Source organism: Raphanus sativus, chromosome 2 (assembly GCF_000801105.2).
Source record: "Raphanus sativus cultivar WK10039 chromosome 2, ASM80110v3, whole genome shotgun sequence".
NCBI classification, from domain to species: Eukaryota; Viridiplantae; Streptophyta; class Magnoliopsida; order Brassicales; family Brassicaceae; genus Raphanus; species Raphanus sativus.
The window spans coordinates 39,991,814-40,006,607 of NC_079512.1; the positions used below are offsets into that span (position 1 = coordinate 39,991,814).

The 14,794-nt window shown below is 38.8% G+C and overlaps 4 protein-coding genes across 6 annotated transcripts; all 4 read left to right on the plus strand.

Moving 5' to 3' along the window:
* Window positions 1-7: 7 nt before the first annotated feature.
* On the plus strand, window positions 8-6,175 carry LOC108842802 (villin-4). The gene is made up of 21 exons (XM_018615829.2): window positions 8-285; window positions 1,006-1,118; window positions 1,230-1,329; window positions 1,424-1,492; window positions 1,591-1,827; window positions 1,913-2,090; window positions 2,174-2,306; window positions 2,390-2,552; window positions 2,623-2,770; window positions 2,854-3,110; window positions 3,243-3,311; window positions 3,396-3,464; window positions 3,562-3,828; window positions 3,924-4,071; window positions 4,194-4,204; window positions 4,311-4,451; window positions 4,558-4,686; window positions 4,776-4,841; window positions 4,930-5,251; window positions 5,366-5,607; window positions 5,690-6,175. Exons 2-21 carry the CDS (start codon window positions 1,063-1,065, stop codon window positions 5,801-5,803), a joined length of 2,919 nt encoding a protein of 972 aa, XP_018471331.2. The 5' UTR covers window positions 8-285; window positions 1,006-1,062; the 3' UTR covers window positions 5,804-6,175.
* A 50-nt stretch (window positions 6,176-6,225) lies between these two features.
* LOC108842803 (crossover junction endonuclease MUS81-like) lies at window positions 6,226-8,958 on the plus strand. Of its 3 annotated transcripts, XM_018615831.2 has the most exons (8): window positions 6,226-6,905; window positions 7,065-7,135; window positions 7,217-7,295; window positions 7,385-7,471; window positions 7,561-7,683; window positions 7,758-7,909; window positions 8,002-8,106; window positions 8,185-8,953. In XM_018615831.2, exons 1-8 carry the CDS (start codon window positions 6,712-6,714, stop codon window positions 8,367-8,369), a joined length of 996 nt encoding a protein of 331 aa, XP_018471333.1. In that variant the 5' UTR covers window positions 6,226-6,711; the 3' UTR covers window positions 8,370-8,953. The 3 variants fall into 3 exon arrangements, with proteins under 3 accessions (XP_018471333.1, XP_056859875.1, XP_056859876.1); XM_057003895.1 differs by having other exon boundaries at window positions 8,002-8,958; XM_057003896.1 differs by having other exon boundaries at window positions 7,065-7,129; window positions 8,002-8,957.
* A 2,542-nt stretch (window positions 8,959-11,500) lies between these two features.
* LOC130508405 (crossover junction endonuclease MUS81-like) lies at window positions 11,501-13,401 on the plus strand. Its single transcript, XM_057003897.1, has 6 exons — window positions 11,501-12,066; window positions 12,178-12,382; window positions 12,462-12,541; window positions 12,645-12,882; window positions 12,954-13,040; window positions 13,129-13,401. The coding sequence occupies exons 1-6, from the start codon at window positions 11,933-11,935 to the stop codon at window positions 13,231-13,233; spliced, it is 849 nt and encodes a 282-aa protein (XP_056859877.1). The 5' UTR covers window positions 11,501-11,932; the 3' UTR covers window positions 13,234-13,401.
* An 889-nt stretch (window positions 13,402-14,290) lies between these two features.
* LOC130508734 (uncharacterized) lies at window positions 14,291-14,794 on the plus strand. Its single transcript, XM_057004388.1, has one exon. The coding sequence runs from the start codon at window positions 14,291-14,293 to the stop codon at window positions 14,792-14,794; it is 504 nt and encodes a 167-aa protein (XP_056860368.1).

The window sequence follows — 14,794 nt, forward strand, 5'->3', positions numbered from 1 at the left end:
CGTGTTTGTGGGTTAGTGATAAGCACGCCTGGCTTCTCATCATTCCCTCCAACCTCTCTCTCTCTAACTTCAATTGTTTATCAGCTTCTCTCTCTCTAAATAAAGCTTTCAATTCAATTCTCCGTTTCTTCGTCTCTCTCTCTCTCTCTGTCACTTTTTTTCATCTGCTTCTGTTCATCTTTTGCTTCGTCTCTGAGGGAAAGGTTGTAAATTTGACTAAAAAATTTTGTAACTTTCTCATCAGATTGGATCTGGGGTTGGAGCTGAACAACGGATTTTGTAAAGGTAAACTACAGAAACGTATATTCTCTCTCAAAGTTTTCAGCTTTCTTTGTTGTGGATTTATTATGTTTGATGAGTTCAATTGATCTGATTGGGAGTGTATGAACTCACTCCTATGTAGTTATTGATTGGTGTCAAGGCAAAAAGGTTTAGTTTAATTAGTGAAATAGGCTTCGTAGAGTTATAAATCTTCGAGCTTTTATCTTGGGTTTGGTGCGATTATTATATAATAATATGATGAATGTTTGAACGGATATGTTCTTTGTTTTTCTGGAGGGTTGGTTGGTCTGGTTTCATCTGAGTTTTTAATTGTTTGTTCGTCTGGGGAATTGAAATTTACATGAACCCTTCTCCCCATGTAACATAAGGTCTGCCCTTTTTGGGGTTATATTGATAATGAATGATAAAGCCCTGGCATTTTGACTGGGATTGACTTGAGATGATGTTGACCTGTTTGGACTCTGAGTTGTACACTCATCTTTCAAGTCACGAGTTTCTTGTTACTGGTCTCTGGTGACCTATCTTTCTATACATCTGCTGAGTCCAATCCATATTAGTTTCTTCGTCTTTAGTTTTACTTGGAACTCTGCCTGTTATAAACAACCTTTTTTTTACATTTGCTAATGCTTTTGTCTGCGATGAAATGTGTTCTTGGATTTAATCTTTGATAGAATTGGTTAATTCTTGAATTTATTTACTCTTTACGTGGTGTTTGCTTCGTAGTGTTCTCTATCGTTGCGGCTATTATAAGTTGGAGAGTGTGATAAAGACTGCTACAGTATGTCTGTTTCCATGAGAGACTTGGATCCAGCTTTCCAAGGAGCTGGACAGAAAGCGTATCCTTCACCTGCAAAAATCCTTTACTCAAGTCTTTATTATGTCCTTTTGGTTTTGCTTTTTTTTTTCTTTATCTCTCTACATGATATTCTCCTTGACGGTTAGTTTAGCGGTATTGAGGTATGGCGTATAGAGAATTTTAGCCCTGCACCCATCCCAAAGTCTTCTATTGGCAAGTTTTTCACCGGAGACTCCTACATAGTGTTGAAGGTAACTAATGCCTAGTAGCTACGTTTTGTTTGTTTCCCTATTCTCGTCTTGACTAAACTATTCTACTCCTTGTGATCAAATCTTTTGGGGACAGACAACGGCGTTAAAAACAGGTGCATTGCGCCACGATATCCATTACTGGCTTGGTAAAGATACCTCTCAAGTAAGCACGCACCTATTTAACATATCCTTTTTAAATATTCTTTTTTTTGGTAGAATGAGGGAGAACTAAGAGATGATAATATTTTCTGGTAAAATTAGGATGAAGCTGGGACTGCTGCAGTTAAGACGGTTGAACTAGATGCTGCTCTTGGAGGTCGTGCAGTTCAATATCGGGAAGTTCAAGGCCACGAAACCGAGAAATTCTTGTCTTATTTTAAGCCATGTATCATACCTCAAGAAGGTGGAGTAGCTTCAGGATTCAAACATGTGGAAGCTGAAGAACATATTACCCGCTTGTTCGTCTGCAGAGGAAAACATGTTGTCCATGTCAAAGAGGCAAGTCACATTTCATTTTTCTATATTTTTTTGCTTCCTTTATCTCATTTTGTGGCTGCACACTAACGATCTAAACTGATGATAGGTTCCGTTCGCTCGTAGCTCCTTAAACCATGACGATATATACATTCTTGACACAAAGTCAAAGATTTTCCAATTCAATGGATCTAATTCAAGTATCCAAGAGAGAGCAAAAGCGTTGGAAGTGGTCCAGTACATCAAAGATACTTACCATGATGGGACATGCGAAGTTGCTACCGTTGGTTAGTGAGCCGAGCGGTTTAACTCATTTTTTTAATTATCTGTTTGCTTTTGTCTCTCTAATTGCATATGCTTCATTTGGCAGAGGATGGGAGACTTATGGCTGATGCTGATAGTGGAGAATTTTGGGGTTTCTTTGGTGGATTCGCTCCCTTACCTAGAAAAACAGCTAATGCTGAAGACAAAACTGTCACTTCCGATATCAAAAAATTATTTTGGTAATATCTTCTTCTTGTATTTCATATATATTTGAGCCCATAGGGCTTCAGCTGAACACAATTTAATAATCTTGAATTTGAAGTGTGGAGAAGGGACAGGCAAATCCTGTTGAAGGCGATACTTTGAAGAGGGAGATGCTGGATACAAACAAGTGCTACATTCTTGACTGTGGAGTCGAAGTGTTTGTTTGGATGGGACGAACCACATCTCTTGATGATAGAAAAGTTGCGAGTGGAGCAGCAGAAGTAAGTCTTTTATCGAAATAAAAAAAAAAGTCTTTTAAATGTTTGCTGATGTTAGAAGATTTATATATAGGAAATGATCCGTTCATCTGAACGACCTAAATCGCAAATGATCCGCATAATAGAAGGGTTTGAGACCGTGCCATTCCGATCAAAGTTTGATACCTGGACTCAGGAAACTAATACAACTGTGTCAGAGGATGGCAGAGGCAGAGTTGCTGGTTTGTAAATGCTTACTCTTTATTATATAACGATTTATTTACTTAGATTTAGCTGAAATATTATCGTTTTTGATTCTTTGCAGCTCTCTTGCAACGACAAGGAGTCAACGTGAGAGGCCTGATGAAAGCTGCTCCTCCTAAAGAAGAGCTCCAAGCTTTCATTGATTGCACAGGGAATCTGCAGGTCTGGCGTGTGAGTGGTCAGGAAAAGATTCTCCTTCAAGCTGCGGATCATTCGAAGTTCTACAGTGGAGATTGCTATCTTTTCCAGTATTCTTATCCCGGAGAAGAGAAAGAAGAAGTTCTTATAGGAACTTGGTTCGGCAAGCAAAGTGTGGAGGTGAGCTCTCCAGATAACAAAAGCATATTCTTACATGTCTTTGTCACATGTATTCTGATACTGTATATACTGAAGCAAAATCTTACAAGGTGCAAGTAGGTTTACTATTTTCAGTTTGTGATCATGTTGTAGGAAGAAAGAGCTTTTGCAGTCTCTATGGCGAGCAAAATGGTTGAGTCAATGAAATTTGTGCCTGCCCAAGTAAATCTTCTTCTGCAGTCTGTTGGATTTTTTATCTGTATTTTTTCTCTTTCTTCTGAACATTTTTTACTCTCTTCTCTTTAGGCTCGCATCTATGAAGGAAAGGAACCTGTTCAGTTCTTCGTCATTATGCAAAGCTTTATAGTTTTCAAGGTTTGGCGAAAATAGTTTCAGTCTACAGATTTGTTTTTATCAACTATGTTCTCGTTTGTTAACATATACAATATCTGCTGATTTTTCATCTTTACAGGGTGGTGTTTGCAGTGGATACAAGAAATACATAGCAGAGAAAGAAGTTGATGATGATACATACAATGAGAGTGGTCTTGCTCTATTCCGCATTCAAGGGTCTGGTCCTGAAAATATGCAAGCCATACAAGTTGACCCGGTTGCTTCATCACTGAACTCCTCATACTGTTACATACTACATAATGATTCTTCTGTATTTACTTGGATCGGGAATCTAGCTACCTCGACTGACCAGGAACTCGTAGAGAGGCAGCTCGATCTTATAAAGGTAAGATAATTTTATCCTTTATTGGTGATCATATAAGACTTAGCAATGTTAAAGTGTTGCTGAAGCAGCTTCTGCTATGTTGTTGTTTTTTTCAGCCAAACCTACAGACTAGAGCACAAAAGGAAGGTTCAGAATCAGAACAGTTCTGGGAGTTGTTAGGAGGCAAAGCCGAATATTCCAGCCAAAAGCTCACAAAAGAACCTGAGAGTGACCCTCACTTGTTCTCCTGCACATTCACTAAAGGTACATAAGATCATTTTTCTTTCCTTTTTTCTTTTTCAACAAAAGTTTAAGGTTAAGCTGTTATATATGCATACAATGACTCTGTTTATTTTCTTTTCATTTCAAAATGCAAATTAATGCAGACATTCTGAAGGTGCGTCCACTTTCAAAATCTTCTTTTATTTCAAGATTTATGCACTCATAATTGGAAAAAGCTTTGGCATGTGGCTCACTCCCAAGTCTTTGTTATGTTTTTGCAGGTGACAGAGATATATAACTTCACACAGGATGACTTGATGACCGAAGATATATTTATAGTAGACTGTCACTCAGAGATCTTTGTATGGGTTGGCCAAGAAGTAGTCCCCAAGAACAAGTTGCTAGCGTTAACTATTGGAGAGGTCTGGTTTATTAGACACATTGCAAACAAAACTCTTGAGAGAAGTCTCAAACGATTCCTGAAATTATTAGGCAACTTGCTCATCTATATACCTTTTGTTTCCTTAGAAATTCATTGAGAAAGATTCTCTCCTGGAAAAGCTATCCCCTGAAGCCCCTATATATGTGATCATGGAAGGTGGTGAGCCAAGTTTCTTCACCCGGTTTTTCACCTCTTGGGATTCCTCAAAATCCGCTGTAAGTACCAAACACCTTCAATTGGTATCACCGAGAAATACTCAAAACCCTGACAAAGGGGTTAAACACTCTTTTCTTTTTGTTTGCAGATGCATGGAAACTCATTCCAAAGAAAACTCAAAATTGTCAAAAATGGTGGAACTCCAGTTGCAGAAGTAAAGACCTCTTCATGCTTTTCCTTTTAATATATAGATGATCTTTGTTTGTTTGCTTATCTCTTTTTGTTGTTCCTTTGATGAGTAGAAACCGAAACGGAGAACTCCGGCCTCATATGGTGGCCGTGCTAGCGTTCCTGACAAGTCGCAGCAGCGGTCAAGAACCATGTCGTTAAGTCCAGACAGGGTTCGCGTGAGGGGAAGATCTCCAGCGTTCAATGCGCTCGCAGCAACATTCGAGAACCAGAATGCAAGAAACCTCTCAACTCCTGCCCCAGTAGTTAGAAAACTCTACCCGAGATCTGTTACTCCTGACTCCGCAAAGCTAGCTCCCAAGTCTTCAGCCATTGCTTCTCGTAGTGCCCTTTTCGAACAATTTAAAGAACCTTTAATTCCAAAATCCATCAAAGGTACAAACATTTTTGACTTACTAAATCATCCGAAAGTGTCAGTCTATATCATCTTTGTTCTCATTTTTTTCCACTGGTGAGTATTGACCTTTTGAGCTTTTATTGAACATGAAGCGAGCCCAAAGACACCTGAGTCTCCTGCGCCAGAATCCAACTCAAAAGGAAAGGAAGAGAAAAAGGAAAATAACAAGGAGGAGGAGGAGAAATCGATGAGCAGCAGGATAGGATCTCTGACGATTCAAGAAGATGCTAAAGAAGGTGTGGAAGACGAAGAAGATTTACCAGCTTACCCATACGATCGTCTCAAGACGACTTCCCCTGATCCCATCACAGACATTGATGTAACAAGGAGAGAGGTAAGTCCAAACCAACAAACAAATTTTTTTTAAACTGGAAAGAAGATATTTACAGTTGGTGTTGGTCTTTTGTTATATATAGGCTTACCTTTCATCAGAGGAGTTCAAAGAGAAGTTTGGTATGACGAAAGAAGCTTTCTACAAGCTGCCTAAATGGAAACAAAACAAATTCAAGATGGCTGTTCAACTCTTCTGAGAAATGATCCATGAGACAGTGCCAGTGCATTTTAAGCTGCTGCTTCTGCTCCCCCCATGAGAAAGCATATATAACATTTTTTCATGGCTTGTTTTAGAAAAAAAAAAACAACCAGAGCAGTTTTCTCTCCCTTTTGATTTTCCTCCAAATTTTTTTACCTTTATTTTCATCATCTGTTTGCATGTCTGAGTTTGGTGGGCCGAGGTTAGATTTTGAATTGCTTCCTCTTCAGGTCACAGGTTGTGGCCTTTTTGAGTCTTTGATTTATTTATTCTTATGGTTGTTTTGCTATCAAATTGAGGAAATTTGGTTGCAAAAGATAAATTTTATTTAGTGAGATTTCATTAAAAATAAACAAGTAGACTCTGTATTTCTATCTTCTTCTTTTTTGCTGAATTTGAGGATTGTGGTAACTTAACTATCATATGTTATATTATGTGGTTGACTGGTTGTACTTTATATAATCATGAAAAATTATAACAACTTTTGAAATTAATTTACTTCATACTTTTTTGAACTTGTAATAACTATATTTACATATGAAAAAAATAACAGGGGAACGGTAATCTTCAAGTGTTGAATAATGTGATTGGTTCCCATTATAATACGAAAGTAAAATAATAACTAGGTCACATCGTATTGCACAGTAGTCTAGGAGTTAAGAAGGTTTTATTAGGATGTGACAATTCATAACCAAACAAGCAAAAGTCTCTGTATCAGACGGAGGCCACTGACTCGTCACGTCACAACGTCATTGACCCTCAATATTTGAAATTCTCAAGAGAAGGGCTAAAAGCGGGAACAAAAAGGTGAAGCCTTTGCGAGAGAGCATATGCGCTTAAAACAAACGAGGGGTTTGATGATCTTCTGAGTTCTGATAGATTAAAACTCTTCGGAAGTGGGTAGTGATGGATGATGAGAGAAGGGTAGTGTGTCGAGAAAACCAATGTTTAGTAGATTACTTGTTACAGAAGAAGCGAGAACAGGTAGATAAGCCCGAGGGCTTGTCGGTAAATATGGAGAGGACATTTGTTAAGGCGTATAGAAATGTCTGCGACTCCAAAGATCCCATTAGCACACTCAAAGACTTGTTTCATATCAAGTATGTTTCTTCTCTTCTCTCTATTGGACTCTACTGTTCTTGTTTGGCTTTGGAAAAGACAGAGGTGGCTTTGCTTGTATCCACACAAGTGTCCTGTTCTTGATGTTTGGTCACACAAGTGTTTGATTTCTCGATATTTGGTCTGGATGTGTTGCACAGGGGCTTCGGAAAGTGGATGCTTACGCTCATGAAAGGATACTTTGATAATGGAACTGCAAGTTCCGGTAATGGTTAGTGTCTACTTCATATTAAAAATCGCATTTTCCCACCACATGTATAATCAATTGTCGTGTTTTTTCTTTTCTCTTCAGTGCAAAAGGCCAAGGAGAGAAAACGTTACATTCCCCAAAGAAACTCTGCTGCTTATGGATTACTAATAACACTGCACAGGTTAACTCTCGATGTTCATTTACCTCACAAATCTACACTCCTTTCTGTAAACCCTTCTTCAGGAACGTTATGTTTTTTTTTTTTACCAGAGGGACTCAGAATGTGAAAGATTTCATGCGTAAACAAGACCTTATTGATGCTACTGACGCAAGTGGGCTCTCGCACGCTTCTATCGCGTATGAATCTCAAACATGTTCCCACTCTCTCATTTTGAACTCAAATATCAATGTATCTCTTCCTCTTACCATTCTTGTGGATGGTTTAGGCCAGAGAAAGGAAAAGGGAAAATAGGTCTTGGCCTCTCTAAGAGAGAGTATTATAGTGGATGGAGCTGCATGACGACGCTTATACATAAGGGATTAGTGATTAAATATAGCAACCCAGCAAAGTAAAAAACTCTTTTTCTAAAACCTTTCTTCCTTGTGTAGGAGATGTAAGAATGAGTATTGTTTATTTTCTTAGGTACAAGCTGACAGTCCAAGGTCGAGAAGTAGCAGATGAATGTATTATGCGATCTGGATTGTCCATTAATGATGAAATAGATATTGCACAAACACATGCCCATGTAAGATCCAAGGCAGATTCTTCAGCAGGAACTTCAAGAGCACAAACTTGTATGGTCTTTAGCAAGCCCTATGTTCTTCTAATATCCTTACTAATGTGTCTGTTTTATTCTTATTAATAATTCGTGGCTATAAATTTATAGGTGAAGTTGACATCTTAACCGATGATGAAATGGATATTGCACAGCCATATACTCATCCAAAATCCAAGGAACATTTTTCAGCAGGAACTTCAAGAGCACAAACTTGTATGGTTTTTAACAACCATAATATCCTTTACTGTTGTGTCCGTGACATTTCACAAAGTCTTGGCCACAAATTGACAGGTCACGTTGATCTTGAGAGGTCTCGTTTTAAGAAATTTCGCTCTTCCAGTGATGGATACACCTTAACTCCACGTTCATCCAGTTCTAGTCATGCCTTCAAAGACTGCTCATCTTCTGTATGTAACCCATTTGCGTTCACTAGATTGTTAGCTGTATGGTGTGATCTTGATCAGGCTCAAACTTAAGAGATGGGATCCAATGTATGGAGAAGCTAAGCAACTGATCAAATCTTGGCTTAATGGACAGTTTCATGGTCTTATTGGCATGATCTATGAGGTTCTGGATAGAGAGAAGAGAAGAACTCTTAGTACTGCCTGGAAACAACTTGAACAAGAAGGATTCAACCAGCTGAGCTTCACAGGAGCTATGGATATCAATCCCCACGTCCAAGTATGTATGAAGAACAAGGAAAACATGTCAGGAAGTTTTTGGATTGAGTTTGATTTGAAGTTAAGCGAAATAAGGCTTTTCCGGCCCAAAAGGAGAGCTGCAACTATAATCTTGATCCACTTGCTTTCTTGCTGGACCAACATCACGTGGAGGATCAAAAGACCATCAGGAGACACTCAAAGATCAAGTTCAAGTCGTGGCCTATCATAAACCAAAGAAGAACCAGCTTGTTGGTTTAATGTTATTTCTGTGTAATTGATTTCATTTAAATTAAACCAAGTTTTAATAGAATTAGGATTAGACCAGTAATAAACCAATTTGGAATTGGATTAGGAATAGAATTAAACTAAACCATTCTGGTTTAGGATTAGGGTAGTTTGGCGTTTTCTTTTCTACTTATTCTGTACGCAGCTTTTGAGAATCAATCAATCGACATTTTTTTCATCTCTTTGTTTTGAGTTTTCTCTCAATTCTGCTGGTGTGTAATATCCAGCTTGGGATCTCTGGTTTAGTGTGTAATATCTAGACCAGTGTCCTTGGAGTATCAGGAGGCGAGCCATCTCTCTTGTGTCCCACATCAATCCACAAGCCTTGATACAGATCGAGTCTTTGATTCTCTGTTTGCAAGGATTATCTCTGTGATCCATCCTAGACACCAAGCAGGGTGATCCTGTGTCTGTGGAGCAGAAAAACATCTTTAGAGCATCCCATAGCTCTGAGGAGAAGACCATATCCATCATCATTCATCTACCCACGCCCCTTCAAGTGATCCAGGGAGAGACAGTCATTCCAGGGCTGCACCAAGTGGTATCAGAGCCTCTTGAAGGTTAGGGTTTGTGTTCTTATTCTGAAATCACGAAATCTATCAATTACCATCAGATCTACAATGTCTTCTATTGAGAGGAACAGAAACCTTAGGGAGAGATCTGTACCCAAAGCAAAAAGAGAGTATTGGCAAGAGATGAGAAGAATCAAGGAGCAGGCTGAGCTTGAGAGAGAGTATCAACTTGTCCAGGAAGCAACGAGAAGGGCACCACATGACTATTTTCATAGCCAACAATTCCAAGAAGACCTGAGACAAAACTTGCTTCAAGCTTTCCAGGGTTTGATAGTAATTGAACCAACAAGACCAGATAGTAAGAGAAGGAAACCTGCTGATCTAAAGCCGCATGAAGAAGCTAAGCAACCTGATGTTCAGCCACGACCAGAACAGGCTCAGAAGATGAAATTGGTGTTAGATAAGCCCCTTAAAAAAGGCTTTGAAGGAAGTCTTAAACCTACTAAAGAAAAGTCATCAATCACAGCCAAAGGAGAGGGCAAACAAACTGAACCAGAACTAGTTATTCATTGTCAAGAAGATAGCTCGTCTGATCAGTTGGAACAAGAGGAGGATGCGCAAGTTGAGTGTGACCACGTGCCTCACCAAACAAAACAAGAAGATGGAGCTCTTGGAGGGACACCTAAAGCCCCTGAAGTGGTGCTTTCAATAGTTGAGCAAGTTGATAACTTTAAGACATTATCTTGTGATTTACTGACCAGATCTGTGGGATGTCTTCAGTTCAGTTTAGTGGAGCATCTGAGAGTTGTCCAGGGTCTGCAACAATTTATTTTGGAACCTGGAGGAAGCTTGTGTGTGTTTAGAAAAAGTCACAAAATTCTGGAACAGAAAGCAGCAGCCTTCAAGTTTGATTTGCAGAGTTCATTCACTCTGGGAGAACAAGATTTGTGGTCAAATCTTATTAAAGGGAGAGAGAATGGTGTGATCCAAACTAGTTGCAGAGAGAATGAAGGAGAGTCAGGAGGCAACAAGTCCTTTATCAGGTTCATAGCTGATCAGAACAAGCTGAGAAGAGATAAACAGGAACTGGTGGTGGTTAAAGAAAAGCCAGAACTGGAGGATGAGTATGGGGACCAAACCACACGTCCACCTGACCAGAAAGAGGTTAAACTAAGAGTACATGGTCTTATGTTCATGAGCAGCACGTGTGTAGGATCATCATGGAGAGAAGCAGTAAGCTTCAAACTTTACAAAATGGAGGAACAATCTACTTTAATAGCTACTAATATTGAGCAGAATTCCAAGCAGTTGTTGTGGCATGAGGAGGGGTTGCAATACTTTGTGTTTGACCCTGGAGAGACTCAATTTGTGATGATATTTCTGATTTCCAGGACAGGAACATTGGAGTTAACTGATCATGGATTTATTTGTTTACAAGTCTTGGATTTGAGGACAAATCCTTTTAAAGGAGGAGGGGATGGTGTGATCTTGATCAGGCTCAAACTTAAGAGATGGGATCCAATGTATGGAGAAGCTAAGCAACTGATCAAATCTTGGCTTAATGGACAGTTTCATGGTCTTATTGGCATGATCTATGAGGTTCTGGATAGAGAGAAGAGAAGAACTCTTAGTACTGCCTGGAAACAACTTGAACAAGAAGGATTCAACCAGCTGAGCTTCACAGGAGCTATGGATATCAATCCCCACGTCCAAGTATGTATGAAGAACAAGGAAAACATGTCAGGAAGTTTTTGGATTGAGTTTGATTTGAAGTTAAGCGAAATAAGGCTTTTCCGGCCCAAAAGGAGAGCTGCAACTATAATCTTGATCCACTTGCTTTCTTGCTGGACCAACATCACGTGGAGGATCAAAAGACCATCAGGAGACACTCAAAGATCAAGTTCAAGTCGTGGCCTATCATAAACCAAAGAAGAACCAGCTTGTTGGTTTAATGTTATTTCTGTGTAATTGATTTCATTTAAATTAAACCAAGTTTTAATAGAATTAGGATTAGACCAGTAATAAACCAATTTGGAATTGGATTAGGAATAGAATTAAACTAAACCATTCTGGTTTAGGATTAGGGTAGTTTGGCGTTTTCTTTTCTACTTATTCTGTACGCAGCTTTTGAGAATCAATCAATCGACATTTTTTTCATCTCTTTGTTTTGAGTTTTCTCTCAATTCTGCTGGTGTGTAATATCCAGCTTGGGATCTCTGGTTTAGTGTGTAATATCTAGACCAGTGTCCTTGGAGTATCAGGAGGCGAGCCATCTCTCTTGTGTCCCACATCAATCCACAAGCCTTGATACAGATCGAGTCTTTGATTCTCTGTTTGCAAGGATTATCTCTGTGATCCATCCTAGACACCAAGCAGGGTGATCCTGTGTCTGTGGAGCAGAAAAACATCTTTAGAGCATCCCATAGCTCTGAGGAGAAGACCATATCCATCATCATTCATCTACCCACGCCCCTTCAAGTGATCCAGGGAGAGACAGTCATTCCAGGGCTGCACCACTGTATCTTTTATGACCATCAGCAACTGGATCGGTGATTAAGACTACTTGCTCTTTAATGTTTCATGGTTACACAGTTAGCTTCAGGTGGAACTATAAATGCTCCACGCCTTCCTCCCCTTACATTTGGAGAGAAGTTTGAGGAAGTATATCAAGTGATCATGATTCTGGATGATCGAGAACAGTTTGCAACTAATGGGTTCGTGGAACAACTTATACTGATTCATTAGTCTTTGAGTTAGCCTTTCTACGTTTTTGTTCTTGTTGATACCACTAACTAACCCATATCTTCTTTAATCACGTGATCCAGGAAAAAAATTGAAAACATATGCTCTAGATACGAGATCAAGATTGAGGTTAGAAGATTACCAGTTGGGGATTGTATCTGGATTGCTCGTCATAAGTATCTTGGAACTGAGTATGTTCTGGACTTTATTGTTGAGAGAAAAAGCGTTGATGATATGCGCTCATCAATCATAGATGGTCGCTACAGAGACCAAAAACTTAGACTTCAGGTGTGTATGTGTGTGTTCTCACATGGATTTCTCAGAGGTTGTTTCTCAATGTTGCTTCTTAAATGGCTATTCTAAGTAGAGATCAGGACTCAGGAAGCTGATGTACATTCTTGAAGGGGATCCAAACCAGTCTGAAGCAGCAGAAATCATCAAAACGGCGTAAATATTTCTAAACTTCAAAAGATCATATGATTGTTTACGCATGTTTTTTCTGAGACAGACTAAGAACCAAGCTTGTTTTCATGTAATATTATGATTCTAGTTGTTTCACGACGGAGATTCTAGATGGATTTGATGTGTTAAGGTCAAGTGGGCTTAAAGATACGCTAAGAAATTATAGTGATCTCACTAAATCAATACACCAATACTACAAGTCACGGGTGAATGGTGACCAGAACAAAGTTGTGGCCTCGTGCCCTTCTTTTGATAGTTTTGTGAAAAGGTGTCAAGACCTTGAGAAAATGACGGTCAGCGATGTGTTTGCCATTCAGCTCATGCAGGTACTGATTAGGTTACTTGCTAAGCCTTTCTTTGGTTGACATGTGTTGAGGACTTTCTCTGCAAACCGCAGGTCCCTCAAGTAACGGAGGAAATTGCTATAGCTGTTGTTGATATGTTCCCGACACTTGTGTCTCTTGCTTCTGCTTATTCTAATCTAGTAAGCCTTTTGTTTGCCTGAGTACATTGCTATGGCTGTTTGAAACACTAATCTCGAATACAATAATCAGTCTCTCATTGTTTTGAAGGATGGGAATAAGCGGGCGCAAGAAGAGATGTTGAGGAACCGAAGCAAGAATGTAATATGTGGAACAGCTAGTAAGAATATATTCAAACTAGTTTGGAGTGAATGACTTCTACACCCTCTGAGTTTGTCCTTTTGACCTTTTTTGTCTGTCTATTGAGAGAGAGAGAGAGTTATGAAACTGATTAGCTGTTTCGCTTAAGTGACATTGATCCTACTTACACTATCTACTTTTGTCAATACGCTGATCCATATAACTATATAAGTTTAGCTTTTGCAACTGAGAGATCAAACCATTCTCGGCTCATATTTTTCTCCTTTTTGTCAAACAAAGATGCTCATCTCATTAAAAGATGGAATCCATAAATAAACCATTCTTCAAGTGAATCAATTTCTCTAATATGAGCATTGGATTTGATCCTCCAGACAGCAAATTTAGAGATATGGTTGTACGGTAAGAAGAGACTCGTTATTCCAAAATTGCTTCGAACCTGACCTACAAGCAATTTCCTTGGGAGGGAAACTTCTGGATATCAAGAGTAATGCATCTTAAGGAGGTAAGTTTTTTTTTCCACATTGATGAAACCTACAATAAAAAGTGCTGTTAGAGTACATTAAATAATTAGGTTTTTAGCCTATTCTATAGTTTATATAAGATGTATTTTTCATCAAGCAAAAGAATCTCAACAAAATATTCAATCACATCTTGTAATAGTTAGTCATTATCAAAAAAAGTAAAAAGGAAAAACAAATTAAATTGAAAAAGGAAAAACAAATTAAATGGAAAGGTTTCATGTTTGGTGCTCATGGATATTATATAGTGATTTGTGGGCTTTAGCCCAGATTTGCCCATAAGTACAACCGTGTAAGAAACAAAAACATAATTTTTTTAAAAGAAGAACAAATCCTAATTCTGGATAAATACTCAGACCTACTATTTCACAGTAAGAGCTATAAGTTAACGGGTGAGTCCTAAGTCCGAACCATACTTGTTTATTTATTCCTCAGGAGCTAAGAGTTTCTTTTATACTTAATCCTGTTGAGCTTTGTTTTATTCTATTACCTTAAATTTTCTTGTCTCAGGTTCTAGCGTGTGTTTGATGGAGAATAATTCGTGGACAAACGAAGAGATTCATCAACATAGTACCTACTCTGGTAACTCGAATATGCCGCTGAAGAAACCAGAGTTGATAAATAACACAGGAATTGCCACGGTATGGACCCCTGAAGAGCAAACTATTCTGGATAATGCCCTTGCTAGATATCCATTGGACTCGTGTGTTTCTTCTTGTCTACGTTACGCAAAAATCTCGTTAGAGCTTCCAGAAAAGACCACCAAAGACGTCGCTATGCGTTGTAGATGGATCAAAGAATTGGGAAGAGTCAAAGTTGAGAATTCAATCTCGGCTCCTCATGATGCGGTCACCAATGAGCTTCTTAAACAGAACGAGCAACTGTCTGAACAGATCAATGCAAATCTCACATCCTCAAAGGTCCTAGATAACCTTCCTCTCTTCAATCAGATTTATGAGAACATCATGGAACTTTTCAACAAGTTGGACGAGAATGTGCCGGACAAGATGAAGCAGATGCCACCATTGCGGGAGATGTTGAACGATGATCTATTTAATTTAATCCTTCCTCATATCTACCTAAACCAACATGAATGA